The sequence below is a fragment of the Podarcis gaigeae genome, assembly GCF_964106915.1.
Source record: "Podarcis gaigeae genome assembly, chromosome: 8".
In the NCBI taxonomy this organism is placed as follows: Eukaryota; Metazoa; Chordata; class Lepidosauria; order Squamata; family Lacertidae; genus Podarcis; species Podarcis gaigeae.
This window is the reverse complement of record NC_139684.1, coordinates 68,715,309-68,737,665: the sequence shown is the minus strand read 5'-3', so window position 1 is coordinate 68,737,665 and position 22,357 is coordinate 68,715,309. Positions and strand designations below refer to the sequence as shown.

General features: G+C 45.5%; 2 protein-coding genes and 1 long non-coding RNA gene across 24 annotated transcripts in view; 2 read left to right on the top strand and 1 right to left on the bottom strand.

The window, feature by feature from the left end:
• Positions 1-9,133, top strand: part of PUM1 (pumilio RNA binding family member 1) — a 51,019-nt gene extending 41,886 nt beyond the window's left edge. For 10 of the 19 annotated variants that reach the window (XM_083750698.1, XM_083750696.1, XM_083750682.1 and 7 more), the window contains exons 16-22: positions 427-556; positions 667-801; positions 1,546-1,683; positions 2,456-2,581; positions 4,842-4,963; positions 5,854-6,046; positions 7,347-9,133. In XM_083750698.1, the coding sequence (XP_083606824.1) occupies positions 427-556; positions 667-801; positions 1,546-1,683; positions 2,456-2,581; positions 4,842-4,963; positions 5,854-6,046; positions 7,347-7,478 (976 nt within the window). In that variant the 3' untranslated portion in view covers positions 7,479-9,133. The remainder of the gene's footprint in view (positions 1-426; positions 557-666; positions 802-1,545; positions 1,684-2,455; positions 2,582-4,841; positions 4,964-5,853; positions 6,047-7,346) is intronic. The other 9 variants (XM_083750683.1, XM_083750700.1, XM_083750695.1 and 6 more) reach the window with 1 other exon arrangement.
• Positions 9,134-11,093: 1,960 nt separating this feature from the next.
• LOC310849984 lies at positions 11,094-15,696 on the bottom strand. 2 transcript variants are annotated; one of them, XR_014567163.1, is made up of 3 exons: positions 15,612-15,696; positions 14,964-15,063; positions 11,094-11,369 (listed from the first exon to the last, which is right to left on the bottom strand). It is a non-coding gene; the product is annotated as an uncharacterized lncRNA (long non-coding RNA). The 2 variants fall into 2 exon arrangements; XR_014567164.1 differs by lacking the exon at positions 11,094-11,369 and adding an exon at positions 11,514-12,908.
• A 119-nt stretch (positions 15,697-15,815) lies between these two features.
• LOC310849940 (uncharacterized protein) lies at positions 15,816-19,493 on the top strand. 3 transcript variants are annotated; one of them, XM_083750961.1, is made up of 2 exons: positions 15,816-17,317; positions 17,504-19,493. In XM_083750961.1, exon 2 carries the CDS (start codon positions 18,372-18,374, stop codon positions 19,281-19,283), a length of 912 nt encoding a protein of 303 aa, XP_083607087.1. In that variant the 5' UTR covers positions 15,816-17,317; positions 17,504-18,371; the 3' UTR covers positions 19,284-19,493. The 3 variants fall into 3 exon arrangements, with proteins under 3 accessions (XP_083607087.1, XP_083607086.1, XP_083607085.1); XM_083750960.1 differs by having other exon boundaries at positions 15,816-17,416; XM_083750959.1 differs by having other exon boundaries at positions 15,816-17,422.
• Positions 19,494-22,357: the final 2,864 nt, after the last annotated feature.

Sequence of the window (22,357 nt, the reverse complement as noted above, 5' to 3'; positions counted from 1 at the left end):
TTACCTGTAGTGACCTCTGGCATTCTCACTCCACTTCAGCCTTCCCATGTTGAAGAAGAAGGTCTGAAGGGGGCTTCCTAGCATGTTCAACTGAAGGTGCTTAGAAACCTCCTTGCAGCCAGGACCCTTCATCCGCAGGGAATCTAGGGATGTGTCTTAATGCCTCTTGTGGAAGGCACTGGGATGTGTTGGGCTTGCTTTCTTCAGCTCTCTGCTAGTGGCATACTCTAATTTAACTCATCTGAGTTAAAATAGGCATGGAGTTTTTATACAGAGGGCAGGGGGTTAGACCAGAATATCTCTGTGGTTCTTCTCCAGTTTGCAGCTGATCCTCAATTAAGCATGTGAGGCAGCTGAATGACTTTCGTCAAAATTTCAGCTCAGATAAAACCATAAACCCATTCTCTTTAATTGCAACCTCTGCAGATTTATCCAGCTTAAATTGGAACGTGCCACCCCAGCGGAACGGCAGCTTGTATTTAATGAAATCCTACAGGCAGCTTATCAGCTGATGGTTGATGTATTTGGAAACTATGTGATCCAAAAGTTCTTTGAGGTGAGTCATATCCACGATGCTAACTATATCTAGTCGTTGAACTGCTTCCATCTTAAAATAAGAGGACAATCTTATTTTGATTCTAATCTGTATGCTATCATTCCCTCTAGTTTGGCAGCCTGGAACAAAAACTTGCCTTGGCAGAACGTATCCGTGGCCATGTCCTCTCCTTGGCTTTGCAGATGTACGGCTGCAGAGTTATCCAGAAGGCTCTTGAGTTTATCCCTCCAGACCAGCAGGTAATTGTAAGTTTCCATTTTAACTTTACTACTTGATGTTGAATGTTGTTGTTCAACTGAGTTACCTTGTTGTCCTTTGGTGTGTGTGTGTGTGTGTGTGTGTGTGTGTGTGTGTGTGTTATTCTTTTAGTTTTTGTGGTGCATCTGTTCTGTGACCTGTTTTCAGTGTGCAAATAGTAATAAACCTGCAGAGATCAGGGCTAGGGATTCAGGGCTGAGAGGAATACTGTGAGTGAGTTTTCAGATGAGTTCTGTCAGAAACTTACTGAAGAAAACATTTCTTAAGGAACTTTTAAAAGTATGTTCTACTTTTGGATTCTCTCTCTCAGATCAGAGAAGTGCTGATCAGTGGCTAGCTCTCAGTCAGAAGGAACAGCAGCTGAAGAGATCCAACTTGCTCTCTGCCCCACAGATTAACAGCATGCTATGGAAATCCTCTCCTTGCTAACTGCAAGTATAGATGGAAATGTTCCTTCCCTTGGATGGAGCCATAGCTGAGTGGTAGAGCACATTTTACTGCACGCAGAAGGCCCCAGGTTGAATAAAAGGATCAATTTGCAGATGATAAGAAAGGGCTGTTTCTCCCTAACACCCTAGAGAACTGCTGCCAGTAGATGATACTGGTTTAGATGGAGAATTGATTTGAGCCTGTTCAAGGGGCTTCTCACTGCCCCTGTGTTGCTTGCCAGTTGCGATTCTGGTGGTGCTTTCTCTCTCTCTTTCTCTCTCTCTTTGCCCCTCCTTCCATAGAACGAGATGGTCCGGGAACTGGATGGACACGTGTTGAAGTGTGTGAAAGACCAGAATGGGAACCACGTTGTGCAGAAGTGCATTGAATGTGTGCAGCCCCAGTCCCTGCAGTTTATCATTGATGCGTTTAAGGGGCAGGTAAGTGTGTTGAGGGGCTGTGTATTGGGGGGGGGATTTCTGTAAGATGCTGTGGTTATAGTGGTGAGAATCTATAGTGTGCTCCTTGTTTGACAGAGCAATATGAGCCAAAAAGATAGGCCCCTGACCTGAGAACACTACACCCCAAAACCCCACTCTGAATTTTCCCCGGGGAACAGGCGTAAAGAGAGTATTCCACTTTAATGTTATTAAGCTTGCTCCTAATTCCCTGCTGAAATTGAAGGACTGAAGCCAAAGTTATATAGGAGAGGTAGATTTTGATCAATGTTTAAAAGGTAGCAATGTGTATATTGTAAGGGAGTTCCAGCAATGAAGAACAGCAAAGGAGCTCCTTTCAGGAAAGCTGGTGGAGCAAAGGCTAGGGCAGGTGTATAGCAGCATTATCTTTTTCTCATGAACCCATTTGTGACCCAGGAGACCCTTGGCTTCTCCTATCTAAGAGCTACTTCTTTTTTCCAGAATTGGGCTCAGCACGAACTTTTAAATGGTGATACATATACATCAGGGCAATGAAAAGGTTTTTGAAAGCTGGGCTGACAATCTTAAACTCTCAGCTGCACCTGCCTGTTTATAATGAAGGCTCTGAAGTGGAGCAGGCTTTGTTTCACAGCTTTCAGAGCCTCACTCTAGCCGAATAATCATCATATTCTAAACTTTTTATGTCCTGCAGAATATTTCAGTTTGTTGAACTTTAGGCTGTTCTGAGTATGAGGAATTTTCCCCTGTCCTCACTCGTGTCTGTTGAACTCAGGTGTTCGCCTTGTCTACCCATCCATATGGCTGCCGTGTCATTCAGAGGATCCTTGAGCACTGTCTACCTGAGCAGACTCTCCCCATCCTGGAAGAGCTTCACCAACACACAGAGCAGCTTGTGCAGGTAGTGCTTGGGGGTAAAAGCAGGTTGCCTGCAAACCATAGGGGCTCTTGTGCCTTTTAAGGCTTGAATAGACTCTAGAGATTTCCAGGGCCTGTTTTATCACACCACAGTGCTGGGATTGTGGTAGAATCTTCCATTCTGTAAATATCCTTAAAGCTAGACAAGCCCTCTGAGCGGGTTTGGGGCTGGCAGCTCTGTTACCAAAGTTATTTTAAAACACTCCCAGAATGACTTGCATATGCTCTTACTTGGCCACCTCGGTCAGCTTCTTTCTTTTATTTGAAAATTTATAACCCGCTATTTCATAAAATATAAAAATGCAGCTTACAACATGCAGAATCCAGCCTACATTGCTCACTTGCTTCACAAGCATACAGTGGTGCCTCGCAAGATGAAATTAATTCGTTCCGCAAGTCTTTTCGTCTTGCGAGTTTTTCGTCTTGCGAAGCACGGTTTCCCATAGGAATGCATTAAAAATCAATTAATGCGTTCCTATGGAAACCGCCTTCAGACCAGGTCCGGGGACAGTCTGTCCCCCGACCTCTTCTGAAGGCCGGCGGGGGGCGAAAGTCTTTGCTCCCCCCCGCCTGCCTTCAAAAGCCATCCGGGGGCTTTTAAATCCCCCCGGGCAGTCCCGGGGCGATTTAAAAGCCCCCGGGAAGGCAGGCAGGGGGAGCAAAGACCTTTGCCCCCCTCTTCTGAAGGCAGGCAGGGGGGACAAAGACTTTTGCCCCCCCGCCCGCCTTCAGAAGAGGTCCTGGACCTCTTCTGAAGGCCGGCGGGGGGCAAAAGTCTTTGTCCCCCCTGCCTGCCTTCCCGGGAGAGCGGAGAAACGCAGCGCTGCTATCCCGGACTGCTTTTAAAATGCTGGCGGTGGGGAGCAAAGCCTTTCGGCCCCCACCGGCCTTCCTGGACCTCTTCTGAAGGCCGGAGGGGGGGGGGAAAGGCTTTGCTCCCCACCGCTAGCATTTAAAAGAGGTCCCCGGAGATTTCCCTATGGGCTTTCTTCTTGCGAAGCAAGCCCATAGGGAAATTCGTTTTGCGAAGCGCCTCCAAAACGGAAAACCCTTTCGTCTAGCGGGTTTTTCGTCTTGCGAGGCGTTCATCTTGCGGGGCACCACTGTATATTCACAGCTCCTAAGGACAAAATCTCAAATAAAAGCTTTGAATTCTGGAAGCCGAATGTTGTACCCTATACCACATTCTGCAGTTTGTTTCTGTCCTGTCATTTATGTGCTCCTACAGAATGGTAGCAATCACACCCCTGAATATAATAAAACCTGGGCTTGGGGTGGAGGTGTGGAGTGTTCATAATTAAACTACAATTGGGCTTACAATCACATGTGAACAAGGCCACTAGCAGTGTGTACATTGTATGGTTTAGGACCAGATTGCCAAAAGTTATGCTTAGGGTAAAATATAAGGTAATGTTTATATTTGTAATTGTATGAAATATCAACTTGTGGACCTTATGTATGCCATCATGAGCTCTGAGAAGGAGAGGCTGAACGTAAACAAGTTCCCATATACACCAGTAGTTTCATTTTCATTGTGGGTTATTAATACTGGATTTGGCTATGTCCTTAGGTGTTTTTGAAGAGCGTTAAGAACTTTTGTTGTTCCAGAACGCAGCACCAGGTTGTTAACTGTGTTCCACTGTATTCATACCATCTTACCAGTGTTTAAAGGTCTTCACTGGCTCCCAGTCTGATCCCAGTTTCAATTCAGAATACTGGTTTAAAGCTCTAAAAACAGGCTGGGACAAGGTTATCCAACGAACCGTTCTTGCGTGTAAACCTTTCTGTTCCTTAAGCCAATCTTCTGAAAGAGTCTGTACTCCATTTGCCTCTGCCTTAGGGGGGTTAGGCAGTGGGAGGTGGCATGGGACAGAGCCTGTTAAGTGATGGTGTCCCATTTGCAGGCTGCCCTCTCCAGAAATATTTGCGGCACCTCCTCTTCTATCTTTTAGGCACCAAATTAAGACGGTATTATTTACCTGGGCCTTTGGTGAGTTTTACAGAGCACTCTGTTGTTCCTGATTCTTGTGTGTTGAAATTTTATTATTTTATTTTTTTAAAAAAAAGTTTTATGAGGTTTTATTGTCATTTGTTGTGTTTGTAAACCACCTTGAAGGTGGCTCCTTATGGTGGGAAGGCAGAGTGCAAATGTCACAGAGAAAGAAAGAAAAAAACAATGCAAGGATTTCTGATACACGAGGTTCTATTAGAGCTAATGTGCTTCCTGCTTGTCTGCCCAACAGGATCAGTATGGGAACTATGTCATCCAACATGTACTTGAACATGGGCGACCTGAAGATAAAAGCAAGATCGTGGCCGAAATTAGAGGCAATGTGCTGGTCCTGAGTCAGCATAAGTTTGCCAGGTAATGTGTGTTCCTTGTGGTGTGTTTTTTCTAAACACGCGCAAACACGCACAACTCTAGATTACACCAGAGGGTGTGGGGAGAATCCAGCTTAGTGTACCATTACAAAAACAATTACGACAGAAACTAGAACAGGATTTCTTAGTGTGATGTGAGCAGAATAGGAGACTTAATTTCCAGTTGTTTACCATAGCTGCTAAATAGTGGCCATTGTTAGCCATGGTGCAAGCTTTCATTGGAGTGTGTGTGTGTGTGTGTGTGTGTGTGTGTGTGTGAGAGAGAGAGAGAGAGAGAGAGAGAGAGAGAGAGAGAGATAAAATAAAAAGAACCTCTTGAATATAAAGCTTATGTGTGGTCTTGGTTGAAGTTCTTACTGGCTTAGTTCAGATGGTATCGCCAAAATGGCTTGGAGCTATGAGAACAGATTTGTGCATCGTGATTCCTTCCCTGCTTTCCTGGTCGAAGGTGCCTGGTGTGCACATGTGCTGTGGCATAAAGCAGTTGCTCTAGGATATATACACACCTCTTGTTTCTAGCCCTTTTGTGGATGCATCAAGTCTTCGCTACCCCTGCCTCTAATGTCAGTGAGCCAACATTAGCAAATGCTACCGGCAGATGCATTTTGATGAGCGGTAGGGAGACGAGAAACGACGTCTGCATCCAGCTTCAGGCATCCTAAAGACTAAAGTCAGCCTTGGCCATTTCTATTATTTACCCATTCTGCATTCTCATACAGCAGTGGAGATGCTAGTGTCACCATTCAGATGTTAAAATATATACTGTTGATCCAGTATAAAACTCCTCTCTGCTTTGGGAAGCATGTGGTTGTGTTTTTGGAGTGCTGTGCTTGGGTATTCCAGATAACCTGTGGCCCTTTTGCCTTGCTGCAGCAACGTTGTGGAGAAGTGTGTTACGCATGCCTCCCGCACTGAGCGTGCCATGCTGATTGACGAGGTGTGTAGTATGAACGATGGCCCTCACAGTGCCTTATACACCATGATGAAAGATCAGTACGCCAACTATGTGGTACAGAAAATGATTGATGTGGCAGAGCCGGCCCAGAGGAAGATTGTCATGCACAAGGTAAGCGGCTGGCCTGGCCAGTTGTAGTGAACTGAGCAAAGCCGGGAGAGAGCAGGGGAGGTGAAGAAAGAGTCCTAGAGAGACCAGCCAAGAGGCCTGGAGGACTCCACTCTCTTGTTCCAGGGAAGTAAAAGTTCTCACTGCTCTCTCGCTAGCATTCTGTCTTCTTTGTAGACAGAATGCTACATCACACTTTGTACACACACATTTAACAAGGTGGCTCAAGTCCTGAACTCTACATAAATTAATACAAGGCAAGCAAATTTCCACACATTTGCTTATTTTGCATTATTCTGCTTGTCCATTGTCATAAGGAGGGTGGGAGAAAAGCTATTTAGTTCAAAAGCACTTCAACTCTCAAGGGGCCGGGTGTTGCTTGTGTGTTAATGCAAACGATACATTGTCAGGAAGAGCCACAAGGGCAAAGTCTCTACAGGTACTTAGAACAACACAGGGCAGCTCTGGAGGAGACAGCGCATACAGGTGCATGGAAAGATGGTCTTATTCTGAGTGATGAACATTGGGAAACTAGTTTTTCCTCAGTTTCCGCCCCCCCCTCTAAATCACACTTAGTAGGTTGTCAGTAGCAGTAACTAGTAAGGAAATTAGCAATAAATAACCACAGTAGTACAAGTGGGGTTTTTTATTACACTTGCATCAGATGAAATGGACTCTAGCCCATAATACATTTGCTGCTGTCTAACATGTCACAAGATTTGTTGTTGTTTTTAATTCCAGAGGGATAGTCTTTTACAGTGAACACACACAGAAGTCACCTTGCAGCACTGGTTTATTGCGACAGAAGCCTTTTGTGGATCTGATGAAATGGGTTCTAGACCTTGAAAGCTTACGCGGCAATAAATCAGTTGGTCTTTAAAGTGTCACAAGTGTGTTTATGCAATCCCAGGCATATTAATTGACTTTAATGAGCACTTGAAACATTTACATAGCACATGAGAATGAACTAGGTTCAGGAAACGTAGTAGCTGTAGTACACATTTGGTGCAGAAGAAAACAAGGGCTTTGTTGCAGATTTATTTAGAATGCACAATAGAAACAAAGGATCCCCAGCAAATTACCTCTTGTTTTTCTTCAGAGGCGTTGTGCCCCGATTCAGTCTGCAATCCACCCTGTAGGAATTCAGTTTGCAAACATTTCTCGGTTTCAGAATCATGTGTAGGGTTCATCATGACCTATAGCTTTGGTTACAGGAGTGGTCCTCTGCATATTACTCAGGATTCATGAGCATCATTTGCATGGGTTGTTCCTAAACTCCTGTAACCCTCTTGTTACCCTCTAGATCCGGCCCCACATTGCCACTCTCCGCAAATACACCTATGGAAAACACATCTTGGCCAAGCTGGAGAAGTACTACATGAAAAACGGGGTTGACCTCGGGCCCATTTGTGGACCACCAAATGGTATCATCTGAAACAATGAGCTACAGAAGAGAGCCAGTGACCACCTGGAATTTACAGCCAGCAACCACTCATATTCCAATATATGCTTTGAAAATATTCATGGTTGCTCAACATAGACGTGAGAACTACAAGAAAAAGAAAAGAAAAAAGGCAAAAAGACCCTTTGTAAATTTCTTTAATTTTATTCTGCATAACATGTACTAATTATTTTTTTAAATACTTAATTGCCCTGCTGTTTCAGTGGTGTATAGAATTCTTGTACATAGGCAACAGATGTACATGGAAAGCCACATTTTTTTTGTTCACTGATGTAACTATTTCAAATATGGAATCTTTTCAGGGTGGCTAATCTGAATTTAAATGAAATGCCCATTTTTAACTCCTCTACCTTAAAGACAGAGCTTTTTTTTTGGAAAATGCCTGTTCTGTTCTCTTTTAGTCAAAACTCAAAAGAGAAGTATAAAGTTTTAGTTAAATTGCACAAATCTGCATTTAACAGTTTATAAATTTAAAAAAAATCAATTTGCTAAAGCTTCGATTAAGATAAGTTTTTAAGTTTCAGAGACTTTTAAAATTCCTTTTTCTTAGTATTAACGTGCTAAAGAATTAAGCTTAGCAGTAAATATCGGGAGAGAACACACACCAAGGAAGTTTTTAAACGTAGACAATGGGTGTGTAGTTACTGCCTACTCCTGTTTCTTCTGTTAACACGGAGGCAATTTTTTTATTATTATTTAGCATGTAGAGAGAAAAAAATCCAACTCAACTTTGGTCTTGCTTCTATAAATATATAGTGTATACTTGGTGTAGACTTTGCATATATAAAAATTTGTAGTATTTTCTTGTTTTGATGTCTAATCTGTATCTATAATGTACCCTAGTAGTGGAACATACTTTTGATTGTACAATTGTACATTTGTAAACCTCTGTAATGTAAATGTGGAGAAGTTTGAATCAACATAAACCCATTTTTGGTAAGAAAATAAATTAGCAAACCCTGTGCATTTCAGTGTATATTCACCCCTTTTATGGTCGTAGCATATAGTGTTGTATATTGTAAATTGTAATTTCAACCAGAAGTAAATTTTTTTTTTCTTTTGAAGGAAATGTTCTCTTTATACAGCCTGGTTAATGTTTAAAAGAAATGCTTGGTTTTTTATTTGTCACCTAGTCAAGAGAGTAGCAATCCTTTCTAAATGTTCTACACAAATGATTCAGTTCAAAAATAGTGTTTATTTGACTCTTTAAAAAGAAAAAGTAATGTTTTACTTATTTTGTGGCAGTAAAAAAGTGCAGAAAAGTACAACCCCCCCTAGTATTCCTTTACAATCAGAGTTCCCCTTTCACCTTGTAAAGTGTGAATCACTTTGCCTTTTTGTACAGAAGATAAACTGTATTTTGCATTTTGTCTACTTGTAAGTGAATGTAACATACTGTCAATTTTCCTTGTTTGAATATAGAATTGTAACACTACACGGTGTACATTTACAGAGCCTTGTGTATATTTCCAATGAACCTTTTTGCAAGCACACTTGTAACCATATGTGTATAATTAACAAACCTGTGTATGCTTATGCCTGGGCAACTATTTTTTGTAACTCTTGTGTAGATTGTCTCTAAACAATGTGTGATCTTTATTTTGAAAAATACAGAACTTTGGAATCTGGGTTTGTGTTTTATTTGAATATTTTCAATATAGTGCACCAGGTCAAAAATATTCTTACTGTTTGTCTGTCTTTCTTTCTGACTTGAAAAGTGTCATTTGAGGGAACTGTTAAGATCTGAGTAGCTTCTGTAATGGAATATTTATTAATTGCGGCTACATACTGTCTTTTGTCAAAATACTCAAGGGCTTACAGCAGAGCTTTCCAAACTTTTCATGTTGGTGACACACTTTTTAGGCACGCATCATTTCGTGACACAGTAATTCAGTTTTACTAGCAAACCGGAGGTTAAACTAACCCCTTTCCAGCCAGGGGAGGAGCGTTCACGTGACACATTAACGTGTCGCAGAACTCAGTTTGGAAAGCTCTGACTTATAGCATAGAGTCGGGGGAGAGATGATAAAAGACGAATGGAGAGAGAAAAATACATGCCAATAGCATTCATTACATCAGGCATCCCCAAACTCAGCCCTCCAGCTGTTTTGGGACTAAAATTCCCATCATCCCTGACCACTGGTCCTGTTAGCTAAGGATGATGGGAGTTGTAGTCCCAAAACAGCTAGAGGGCCAAGTTTGCCTATGCCTGAATTATATGATGAAGTCACATTATGACCAGGCAGAGTTGTGGTTTTTTGGTCAGGGGGGTAGTGGAGCAGAAGGCAAAGGGTTAACTGCTCTTCAGGAAGAAGGCAGGGACTATTTAAGTCCTTCCTGAAGGGGAGAAATACTCTTACTTTCTTGGCTCTGCCTTCTGGAGAAGAGCAAGGTGGCTTGCTGTTCCTGAGCTCTCTTGCTTCTGTGTAGCTTATAGGCCCTAAGCCTAGAGCAAAAAGGGAAAAGAATGTGGAATGTGAGGTTGTCTTGGTGTTGTGATGGTGCCTGATGTTCTCCATTATGCACAGCCTGTTAGTTTGCTGTGAGGTCTACTCTGGGTAAAGAAGGAGCCAGCTCTCATTTGGAGTTTCCACCCACTTATCAGAAAACTGGTGTGGAAACCAATCTTGTCTTCTCGGGCAAGAAGCATCTTCCCACCCAGAGCTCTCCAACATGGGAGAATTCAATCTTGCTACCAAGAGAAGCATAGCTCCTGACTAGTTCTTGAAAGCAGGCAACATTAAGATTCCTTTCTTTGTGGCTCATCAGCATTTTTGAAGTAGCTTTGCAAAATGTGAAGAGCCCAGAGCAGCAATTTGGGCACACTGCTAATTCAATCTAAGGTGGGTGGGGATACCACTAGTAAAAACGTTGGAAACAGCTAAAAGCAATTTGCAATCATAGAAATAAGATGCCATCCCTAGGTCTCAGGTTTGGACCCTGAAATGCTCCTAATCCGGCAACCCTGGACTACCCCAGTCCTGAGCAGCTGAGGGTGGTGGGGGGAAAAGATCAGCAGAGGGAGGCTTGAACACCTGAGGGTGTCTAGGGAAGGAGCCTGGATAATTCTGGGCCTTAAACACTAATATGAGCACCTTGAATTGGGTCCCAAAATAAATTGACAACCAATTGATTTACCACAGTACTATTGAATGAATGGTTCACGAATTTTTCATCAAGTTTGGAAAGTTTTCCTCTTGCTGCAACTTGTCAAAGCTAACAAAGACTTGAAAACTTTCTCTGCTGCAGCTCCGATTTGGTGGAACGCTCTGCCACAAGAGACTAGGGCCCTGCGGGACCTGACATCTTTCCGCAGGGCCTGCAAGACAGAGTTGTTCCACCAGGCCTTTGGCCAGGGCGCAGCCTGACTCCCTCCTCTGGCATCCCTCCTCTGGCAACCTGCACAGAATTTTGCTTAACGGTTGCCATCAATTTGATTTTAATTAATTTTTATAATGAAATGTTTTTAGAATGTTGGATTATTTGATTGTTGTTAGCCGCCCTGAGCCCAGCTTCGGCTGGGGAGGGCGGGATATAAATAAAATTTATTATTATTATTATTGAAACAAATTCAGCAACACCCTTCAGTATCGTGCAAAAGCTTGGCATTAATGTATATTCAGCAGAACCTGATCTGCTTTTCTGGAGCAGTACTAGCACAGTGGATACTAGGCAATAATACACCCCTCCAGCCCAAAGTACAAAATAGTTTTCAATTCACTCATTTCATTAAAAAGTGCATCTCTTCCTCTGTGGGTTTTTGTTTGTGTGTGTATACACACACACACATTTCTGAATGACAAGTCTTCCAGAGCCCAGCTGGCAATGAGATCCAGAGTGATAAGACCACCAATGACAAATTCCCTTTAAAAAAGAAAGCACCACTAAGATCAGTCTTAAACCAATGAAAGCATTTCATTCATTCATGGACCTGGAGTACTTTTGCCTTCTTCCAACACAGCTATTTTCCTATATTATCAGTAATAATTTTGGACCGTGGACTTAATGGTCTTTCCAAACAGTTTATTTATGTATTGCATTGCCCCCAGATGTAGCCGTCTCTGCTCAAAATAGCCCTTGAAAAACCCAGTCTAAGTACAGAAGTACAATAAGAATACATTAAGAAGCATAATATCACAACAACATAACACTGAAAAAAATAAGCAATTAACCGTTCAACAGGCATCAGAATTTAAGTGAGCATAAGGCACACAAACAGATAAGTTAAAAACAAAACATTTAATAGCTTCATATCCAAAAGAAGCCCCAAAGCTGCTGGTGGGGGAGCGTTAGGTAGTGATGTTTGTTTCTTCATTTGTGAAACACTCTAAACATTTCACTTTTCTCTCTGCCCCCCCTTTCATGCTTTAAAACTGCTCCTTCATTCCCAGTACACCAGAACAAAATATGGAAGTTTGCTAATCCTGATTTTTTAAAAGAAAGAAATCCCCTAAGCATATGCACTGTAATACACACAAATCAAGATCTCAGGAGTAAAACAGTTTGCTTCTGCTGTCCTGATGCTAAACTTCTCTTGAGAATAATCACCATTTTTATTGTTGGAAAAGAGAACACCATTTTTAAAAAAGTAAAAATGATAAAAAATAGTTTTGTGTATATCCTTACATTATCATAGTCTTAAATTATCAGGCTATATTCTCATATTATCCCCCTCTGTATCAGCGTACATGGCTTAGACCACATGGGGGTGCTGTGTTACCTAGCTCATGCTTCTAACTGCCGCATAGGCAAGAAAGAATTGTAAAGGAACACAGTCGCTTGAACCGCTGAATTGGAGCAAATGTCAACCAGGTTCTCTGCTGACTGATATTTTCTCTGATTCAGCAGTAAGATGTGGGTTTTCCGAGGAAAAAAGAAATGCTCGGGCACAGAGCTTTAAAGCATGGACCTTCACTGGAAAGCGTGGTGCAAAAGGAAGTCTGGATGAGCCCTGAGTGGCTTTCCTGGGTTTTGGGAAAGGATGAGATGCCAAGAACTGAGCCTAGGAGCTTGTGCATTCAAAGCAGATGCTCTATAACCCTTCAATACGTTTTGTGGAATGAGCTTGCAAAGACCAGAGCCCAATTTGTCAGCAGCAGGAAATGGCAATCTGTTCTAGGGGCTATGCTGTGATGAAAAGATAAGGTGGTCCTTTGACTGCAGGCTCACCGTCTGACAGACACAATGCAGAAGGTGGGAGGGAAGAGACAAGCGAGGAAATACAGGTATTGGGTGTTGAAGTGACACATGCCCAGTTGAAGTGTTACGCCAGCGATTGCGATAGTAGTGCAAAGGAGGAGTGCTGGATTGCCCTTGCAGGCTCTCCTCCAACCAGCAGTGGTGGGAGGCAGAGCAACTACTGTATTTTTCGCTCCATAAGGCGCACCGGACCATAAGGCGCACCTAGTTTTTAGAGGGGGAAATCAAGAAAAAAAATATTATTTTCGCCCCCCCAGCCCCAAAGAGCAAAGAAGCCAAGACAGCCAGCAGGATCCATCCCGCTGGCTGTCTTGGCTTCCTCTTTAGCCGTGCACAATCTCTCCGGCCGGGATAGACTGCGTGCGGATATGGCAATTCCCCCACCTCCCGCAAAAGCCCACAAGAGCCGCACACCCTTTAAGGAGTGTGCGGCTCCTGCGGGCTTTTCTACGAGGAGGGAGAAGGGACTGACTGGCCGCGTCAGTCCCTTCTCCCTCCTGGGGAAAAGCCCGCAAGAGCCGCGCGGAGCTTGTGTGCGGCTTTTGGGGGCTTTTCCTGCCTGCCTCCCCCCTGCATTCGCTCCATAAGACGCACACACATATTTCCCCTTACTTTTTAGGAGGGGAAAAGTGCGTCTTATGGAGTGAAAAATACAGTAATTGAAGTTGGGCCCCCATCCTCCTCTCAGCTGAGTTCTCCAAGGGAAAGATAGGAGGAGGAAGCTGACAATCAGCTCCATGCCCCAAACTGGATGTAAGTAAGAAGGCAGGCAGGCATGTTGGGGGCTGCCTGAGGTCCATGCACTCTGGGCCCCAATGGGCCACTCTCCCCTGCCACACATGGCAACCATACAGGGTGCTAAATGGCACAAGGAACTTGCATGAGTACAGCAGGCTCCTAAGTGTGGATATCCACCCTCAAAAAATAAATAAATGGTAGACTGGGCACAGGGGTGCAATGAAGAGGCTAGCTAGTGCGTCTAACTCAGAGCAGAGCATTTAGTGAGGCATCCACCACCTGCACTTTCCGGAAACGGGAGCTATGGGGTGTGGGTGGGGGCTAGCTGGGTTTTCTGCCCTAGGTGAAGCCTTCAGAGTGGCACCATTGAGGCTTCCAGTCTGTGTGCACACGTGTGTGTAAGCAAATGCATCTGTGGGGTGTGCCAAACTGTGCCTTTGACTGGGGTAAAATAAAGCCCAGTTTCACCCCTGCTGGAAACACCTGAAGACATTTTTTGTTCCTACAGATTTTCCCAGCTGGATAAATGGGCCTTTGCCACAAGTGTCCACTTTGGTTGGTCTTTGGTCTTGTTTTAAATGTATTTCCGTTATTACGTAAATTGCCTGGAAATAGCTTGGAAGGAGATTAATAAAATCACCGTCATCTTTGCTCTACATCACACAATCCTAATTGTGGGGGTGAAACTGAGTATCCAAATGAGGCTTAAGATGACTGGGTACTGGAAGTGAAAGCAGCGGTGTTCTTTTCTAGTTCTTGCTGATGCGTTGCAGACTGGCCCAATACATCTCAAGGAATGGTGTGCCAGTTGCTATCTATTTAATTCTAATTTCAGTGCACCACTCTTTGCCTTACATACTTGCAAAAGTAGTTTGCATGACAATCCATATTGTTACCCATCAAAATAAGGTGGGGTTTAGAACCCAAACAGCACATGTAATAATATAAACAAACAAACAAACAAACAAACAACCAGACTATGATGAGGTTGGAGAAGATATTGAAAGTGTTTCGCTCCCCCCCTCCAACAGCTGTGTGGACTTTGTCCCAGGTGTTGGAAAGTGGCCTAAACTAGGGAGAGGGAAGCTCAGGCCTTTCTATCTAGCTCCCCAAATTCTCCACAGGCCACACCCCACAACAGTCCTGCTTTGCACTTTTCTAGATTGTTTGTGCCTGGCAGGAATGTGCCCTTAAGCATGAGAATGTCTACTTGCTTGTCTGCATAAACGGCATGACACAGAGGTGCATAGAAAGATGAAACCCACATTCCTTGCTTTGCTTACTTTTGCCTCTGGCCCTCGCCTCTGAAGGTTGCCCAGTAGGGAACATGGCCCTCCGGCTGAGAAAATGCTACCCACCCCTGGGTTAGCAGCGTAGATGCACAGGAAGGGTTGCTTCTACTTCATACGCCACAGAGAAGGTGGGAGAAAAGAAGCAGAAACACATCTCCAGGGAAGAGTGTGAGAAGGATTAATGTGTTTCAGGAAGGTGTGGGAAGATGCATGTTGTCCTCAGTCTTACCTTATAGCAGGCTAAGGCTCTTTGATCCAACAGCAGAGACCAAGAGGAGTTCTAGGCTCTGTCCTCTGGCTAAGAGGGGGCTGAGGACACTCTGAGAACTCTGGAGAATAATACCACACTTAAGTTCAGTAAAGTAGGCTCAGATACTACAGCAAAGGCACATTTCTCTCATCCAGAACAGGCTGAGGTGGTGGCAGAAGCTCCTCAAAGAGTTACCTTTCCATGCCATCAGGGTGAGGGAACACCACAGCTGGGGTGCCACTATGGAGAAGGCCCAATCTTGCTTCCCCACAGAGCAAGCAGCATCCACTGAGAAGGGCATCCTCTGTTTAGCTCAAAGCCTAGGTGCCAAAGTCCCGTTGCTGAGCAACAACGTGCAGAGCTCAGTGGAGTCGGAGGCCACCCAACTGGAAGAGTCTCTGAGGTCTACTTGCCTGGAGGCAGAGTCAGCACTCAAAGACAGGACCAGTCCTTGGGGCAGATGAACAGCAATCCAGGTGGTCAGATGGTCCAGGGGTCAGGGAGTCCGATGATCATGGGGACAAGCAGGAAGCAACAAAGTAGAGCCAGGAACTATAAGCATTGTTTCCAACACCTGACTGCTGCTGGAAGCTCTGCTTAGGAAGGCTGAAGCCAGCTGGTTCTCACCTTCTCCTCTGAGTCCTGGAAGCTTATCAGCTGCAGGTGGAGTCACTCTGCCTTCTCCCCCTTCAGGCTGCTGTTCAACAGGTGACTCTTGGCCCATGATACAGGCAAGCTAGTATGGTAAGAAGAGCTCCACCAGACCAAGTGCCACATGACGTCACAAATAAGTCTCAGCCACCTCACCTGAAGCAATAGTTGCCACAGTTCATAAACACAAGCAAGCCAGGTGTAACAGCAAGACCACCCAGGCCCACCTTCAGTAGCTCAAGAACTACTCTGGCAAGCCCTGTGGTTCCTGCTCATAATACACGTTGCATCATAACAAAGGGCAACCCAACAGCCCTCCATCTCCTATGACAACACATCTCCTCATGCAACAATGACCAATGTCAACTACTGATGCCCTACTCCTTCAAACTCATCCACCACACTCATGTAACATCATGAGGTTGGCAGTTGTTGCAAGTTGTGCATAGGGAACCAAAGTATATCCCAGGGAAGACTCCAACAGGGGCTGCTTCACCACACAGCTGTCAGAATGGAGAGGAAGTCGGGCAGGTGCTCTTTGTGAGCTTGGCTAGGAAGAATTATTGCCGGGCTCCTCGTTCCCGAAACGGGTACCGTCGATGGCTACTGTCTATGAAAGTTATCAGCCTGAGGGGAAGTCGCCATCTTTGAGCTCACCCATCCCACGACAGACACCACCAATAATCATTCCCTATGGCAGCTATCAGAATGGAAGGAACAGAGAGCCAGGGCCTCTGCATCAGCCTAAGGGGACGTCACCATCATCAGGCTCACCTGTTCCAGAAAAGACACCATCAACAGCCAATCCCTATGGCAAATGCCAGAACGGGATGGACAGGGAGCCAGGCCCAATCCATGAGTCTGTGTGGAAGCAACCGGCATTGGGTTACTGCATAGAACGACTTCGATCACTGATAGTTCCACCTCATAGTTATCAGGTGGGTGTGGAGAAAGAGCCAGGCCCAATCCATGAGCCTGTATGGAACCAAGCACCAATGGACTCCTCTGGAACACAACCAGTTCCACCCGTGGTCATTCCACCACGCAAGTGTCGGAAGTGGGTGGATACACCTCTGGGCCCTCTCCATGAGCCCATCTGGACTCAACCATCCTTGGGTTCTTCCCTCTTCCTGCAGGCTCCAGCAGTGCCCATTGACTTTGGCAGCTCTCACAACTGGAAACGGACACAGTACAGCCACCTCTATGCACCAGGCTCCTCACAACCAGGACAGACTCCATCAATTGCTTCTGTATCTGGCAGCTGTCAGAAAGGGAAGGAAAGAGCATTAGGGCCACTTCATGAACCTCTTTGGGACCAACCGCCACTGGGCTCTTCCCTCCTACTGCAGACTCCACCAGAACCCATTGACTTTGGCAGCTCTCACAAGTGGAATGGGAGACTGCAGGACCCGCCATACGCAGCTGACTCCTCTCAGAAAGATCTGGTTCCTTCAGTGGCCATTGCACATAGCAGCCGCCAGAAGTGGAGGGAGAGGCAGCTGGGCCCACTTCATGAGCCGCTCTGGGACCAGCCGCCACTGGGCTCCTCCTTCCTACTTCAGACTCCACCAGAGCCCATTGAATTTGACGATTATCACCATGGGTGGTGAGACTGCCTGACTATGTCAATGGACCTGGCCCCTCGCAACCAGAGCAGACTTCACCAGGGACCATTCCACACTGTAGGTGTCACCTGGCCCCACTCCATGAGCCTCCCTGGTGTCAGCTGCCTCTGGGCTCCTCCTGCCTGGAACGGGCTTCATCTGTGGGTGTCATACCTGGTAAAGGTCAGGAGGTAGAGGGTAAACATTGGGGACCTCTCCATGAACCTCTCTGGGAGTGAGTAACATTGGAATTCTCTTTCCTAGAATGGACTCCACGAGTGAGCATTTCAGCTGCGAGCCAACGGAATGGAAGGGAGAGAACCTAGAACTTCTCCACAAACCTGGCTGGAACCAGAACCTGTGGAACTGCTTGCTCCTAGAACCAACTCCATCAATGGCTATTCCATCTGGTGCCTTTAAAAACAATGAACATACCTGAGCCTTGCAGTTGCTTGTTTCCTACTTTCTTCCATTGTGCCTTCTTTTTGTGTCATGCTTATTAGATTTTAACCTATCCTAGCAGGCTTGCCTGTAATTGAAGCACTTCTGCCAAGTGCTAGACATGACGAGCTGTTGCCAGTCCATGTAGAGAACACTGAGGGAAATGGACCAAAAGCTTGGATTCAGTAGGCAGCTTCCTATGTGCCTATGTGACCTGTCCCCCCCACATTTCTTCTGTCCTGGCAAACTGAGCAGCACTAGGCATCTGGATCTAGTCAGCATCTGGTTTCCCACAATGCCCCTCAAGTGTCACTCTAAGGAATTGTGGGAAATTCAAAGGCAATCTGCCATCTTACATGGTGCATCAAAAGCATCCCCTATGACAACACACCTCCTCATGCAACAATGGCCAATGTCAACAAAAACTACTGATGCCCAAGCCCCTTCCTACTCATCAGCCACACTCACACGACATCACAATGTTGACAGTTGTTGTAAACCCTGCATAGAGAATCACAATAAATCCCAGAACAGACTCCACTTGGGGCTGTTCCTCAGAGCCATTTGCAAAAGGGAAGGGAAGACAGACAGTTCCTCTTCAAGAGCCTGGCTTGGTCTGTCATTAGGCTCCTTCCTCCCAGAAGAGACACCATAATTGGTGACAGCTCCCCACGGCAGCTGTCAGAAGGGGATGAACAAGGAGCTAAGCCCTCTTCAGGAACCCGTCCGGGAACAACCACCACTGGGTCCCTCCCACACAGAAATAATTTCACCGGCGGTTATTCCACCATCCAGTAGCCAAAATGGAAGGGCAGAAAAGCTGGACCCTCTCCATGAGTCTATCTTGGACCAACAGCCACTGAGCTCCTCCCTTAGGGAGCAGACGCCTTCAGTTGTCACTGCACCTGGAGGTCACCAAAAGGTTTCTCTCCATGAACCTGCCTCAGAGCAACCACTGAATTCAGCCTGCCCCCTGCCTGACCCTCTCCATGAATCCTGCTTGGACCAGCAGTTACTGGGTTCTTCCTTCACAGCATATCCACCATCAGATGGAGGCAATCAGCAAGGGAATGAGAGATACCCGGGCCCTCCTCGTGAACATGCCTGGAAGAAGCCACCTTCAGGGTCCATTCCAGCCTGCAGTGCTCAGACTGTATTAGCGGCCATTCCCCCAGGTGGTTTGCGGAAGAGACAAATGGATCCTTTACAGAAGACCACCTTGGGCCAACAGCCATTGCATTCCTTCCAACCAGAGCGTGCTCAGTCAGTGGCCGTTGCTCCCGGCACCAGCCAGAAGGCGAAAGTGCCACAGGTAAGTCTACTTCATGAGAGTGTCTGGGAGGAAATACCAGTAGGAAGCACCCACTTCCTGCAGACTGCAGTCGAGACCATTCCACCTGACAGCTACCAGAAAGGAATGGAGAAGCAGGAGGACCTTCCCCATGCACCAAGCTCCTTCCAACTAGATCAGACACCATTGGTGGCCCCCGCACCTGTCAGCTACCAACAAGAGAAGGAGGGACACCCACACCCCCTCCAGGCTCCTGCTTGGTTTCGACTGAACAGAGAGACGGGCCCGATCCATGAACCTGCCTGGGACTAACTGCTATGGGTCTCCTTCTCCTTCCTCAACCTGGCTCCACAGGTGGGCCATGGCCCAAAGTGAAGGGAGAGAAAACAAGACCTTCTTCATCAGTCTAGCTGGGACCAGTAATGAAGTCTCCTCCTTGAACTAGTTCCATCAGGGGCCATTCTAGCTGGTCTTTTTTTTTTTTAATGAACATACCTGAGCATGGCATATGCTTGCTACCTATTTTCTCCACTGTCCCTTCTTTTTACATCACATTTATCAGATTGCAAAGCATTCCATCGGAGGCTTTTTGTTGTTTTGTTTTAGCATTTTATTTATTTCTTTTTTCTTAAAAAAAGGCACAATTTTTGTATCAATCTTGCTCCAGCCGTTTAGGAGATGAACCGTCAGGCTAACTGCTGTACAACAAGTAGCGGAATTTTAAGAGCAGGAATAATACGTAATTTGAAAACAAGGAATAATATCTGAATGAACCGTAAGTAGCATCACCAGTGTCCTCCCAAGACATAAAGTCAGGCTCCAAGGAATCGGTTTCCTTCTCCCTTAGCAGTAGATAAGCAGAGCAAAGTGAACTGGGTCTTCTTACCAGTTAGAATTCTTTAATAATTACAGCGAGGGATAATGAATGTCTTCCTCTAAGAATGGTGGTGCTTTCAATTAAGGCTACACTCCCCTTACCCCCATCCCTCTCAATCCACGTCACTCCTACATCTGGTAACCTGAGCTTATAGTCGATGTGCTTTCTGTTTAGCAACTTTCTCAGCTCTCCTAGAAGGTGGGGAGGGGGGAAGGGGGATGCTGTCCAGAGGCTGTGAATCTGTTAACCCTCTCTCTTCCAGTGTTTCTTCTCCTAGCTGTTCCTCATCCAGTATTTCCCAGCTTTTCCCTTCTGAACTTTGCCCCTCTGCAAACCACTGTTCTAAATCTATACTGTTCTCCTGCTCCTGAGGAGATTCAGGGCCAGGGACAGGAGGAGGCGGCACACACCGTTCCTCCTCATTGTAGCCCTCCTCAGCACGGTCCCTGACACATAACGGAGGAGTGCATTGAAGGGTCATTTGTAAGGTTCCCAGCATCTTGATGGTCTCCTTCAATGAGGTATGTTGCGCTGGGATTCCATCTGTGGTGCCAAGTCCCCAGAGGCAACTAATGTTTCTCCCGAAACAATATCTGTTGCTCGGTGCTTTGATTCGCAGGGAAATATCCCAGGTTCAGTCCCTAGCATCTCCACATCACACTGGGAAACACCCATGTCTCAGACCCCAGACAACTGTTGCCAGTCAAGTGTAGATGGATGGATTAGTGGTCAGATGTGCTATAAGGCAGCTTCCTATGTTTGGGAATCACCCAGGGCATGATTCCCATTAATAGATTTTTTGATAGACTTTGTCATCTTCTCCATAGTCTCTCTGTCCTTCTTTAGTATGACCTTTTATTATATTCGTTAGTCCCAAATGAAAGTCCCAAAGTGACTTGACGAGATAAAATCCAATAGTTAAAAACAAGAAAAGCTGAAGAAGAAACCAGTATGATATAAAATGCCTAAAATGCTCAACCAGAAACATAAGTCCTGCCCACCTCATTAAAATATGAGCAACCATAGCTTGAAAACCGATAATGATGGTTTGAGGCATGTTTCCCTGTGGGGAGCACTCCACAGATGAGGATCTACCACTGAAGAGGCCCCTTCTCACATGGCTACTGGCTACACCTTCCTTGGGTTAGGCATTTAGAGAAGGAGATCTTTGACTTTTGTCCATATTCCATTAAAGAGTATGCCATGACCCAGCTGGACCTCAACTCAAAGAAGTTCTCCAAGGAAACAACCAGTGTTAGTGGCCGCCAATGAGAATACCCTCAAGAGTAAGAGGCATAAGTGGCTCACTACCCCACTTCAAGATCCATGCTCTGGTTCTGGATCCCCCAGCACTGGCCCCAGGTATCAATAGAAGGCAGGAGAAGGCGATCAGGAGCCCAGAGTTGGTAGTGTAATGTCCAGTTCAAGGACTCTCTTCCTACAATCCTACTCAGGAGGAGTAGGATCAGGCATGGGAGCTTGTAATGGATTGAGACCAAATTTAGGGCCAGGATGGAGTGAAGAAGTCAGCAGTCATATGAATCCTTCAGTGGGAGGAGTGGCTTCATAGTTCTGTGCAATACTGTGCATAAATCACACACTGTGAACGCAGAAGGTCCATTACTTTTGGTCATATGCATTCCTTGAAGCAGCAGTAGGTTAAAATATACCATCAAATTAGAGGATACAAGGTTTGTTTAGTTCCAATTTAGTTCCAATTTATGCTTTTGTATTACACAGAGAAACAAAAATGCCACAAGGAGTGGTGCCAGTTATCATGGGACACAAAAACCCCTCGGCCACTTAACCACAACATTATGCAACCCTACATAAAGCAATATTTATCACAGCCAGGGCTGAAGAACCTGGCAGGTCCCACTACAAACACCTGCCACGCCCGTTTGCATTCCCCCCTCTTGCTTAGGACTCTAAGCAGCATTGACATTTTAATGCTTCCCAATGCCCCTGAGCAAGGAATTGTGGGAAAGTCAAAGGGTGGCTAGACCCAGCCCCTCATATCTGCCAGCTCAGCCAAATAGGTCTTTCTTGATCCACAGAAGGAGGATGTCCACCAGAAGATACTTCAAGCCTACAGCTGGACTTGACCACAGCTACCACCACCAATGGCCTAGGCTTGAGGAAATGGTGATGATCATAAAGGCCAACTGCTAGCCAATAATTCCCCTTGTAAGCCATGTGGTTCCTACTCATCTTACATGGCACATCATATCAAAAGTCAGCCCAACAGCCCTCCATCTCCCATGACAACATGTCTCCTCATGCAGCAATGACCAATGCCAACAGACACTACTAATGTCCAAATCCTTCACACTCAAATGACATCACAATGTTGGCAGTTGTTGCAAGCTTTGCACAGAGAATCATAATAAATACCAGCACATACTCCACCAGTGGTCATTCCACAGTGCAACTGTCAAAAGGGAGGGAGGGACAGACAGTTCCTCTTTGAGAACCTGGCTTAGTGCCTCCCTCCCAGAAGAGACACCAT

Bases quoted from the DNA above. Each gene is read 5' to 3' on its own strand.
- LOC310849940 (XM_083750961.1), top strand. From the start codon at position 18,372: ATGAACAAGGAGCTAAGCCCTCTTCAGGAACCCGTCCGGGAACAACCA.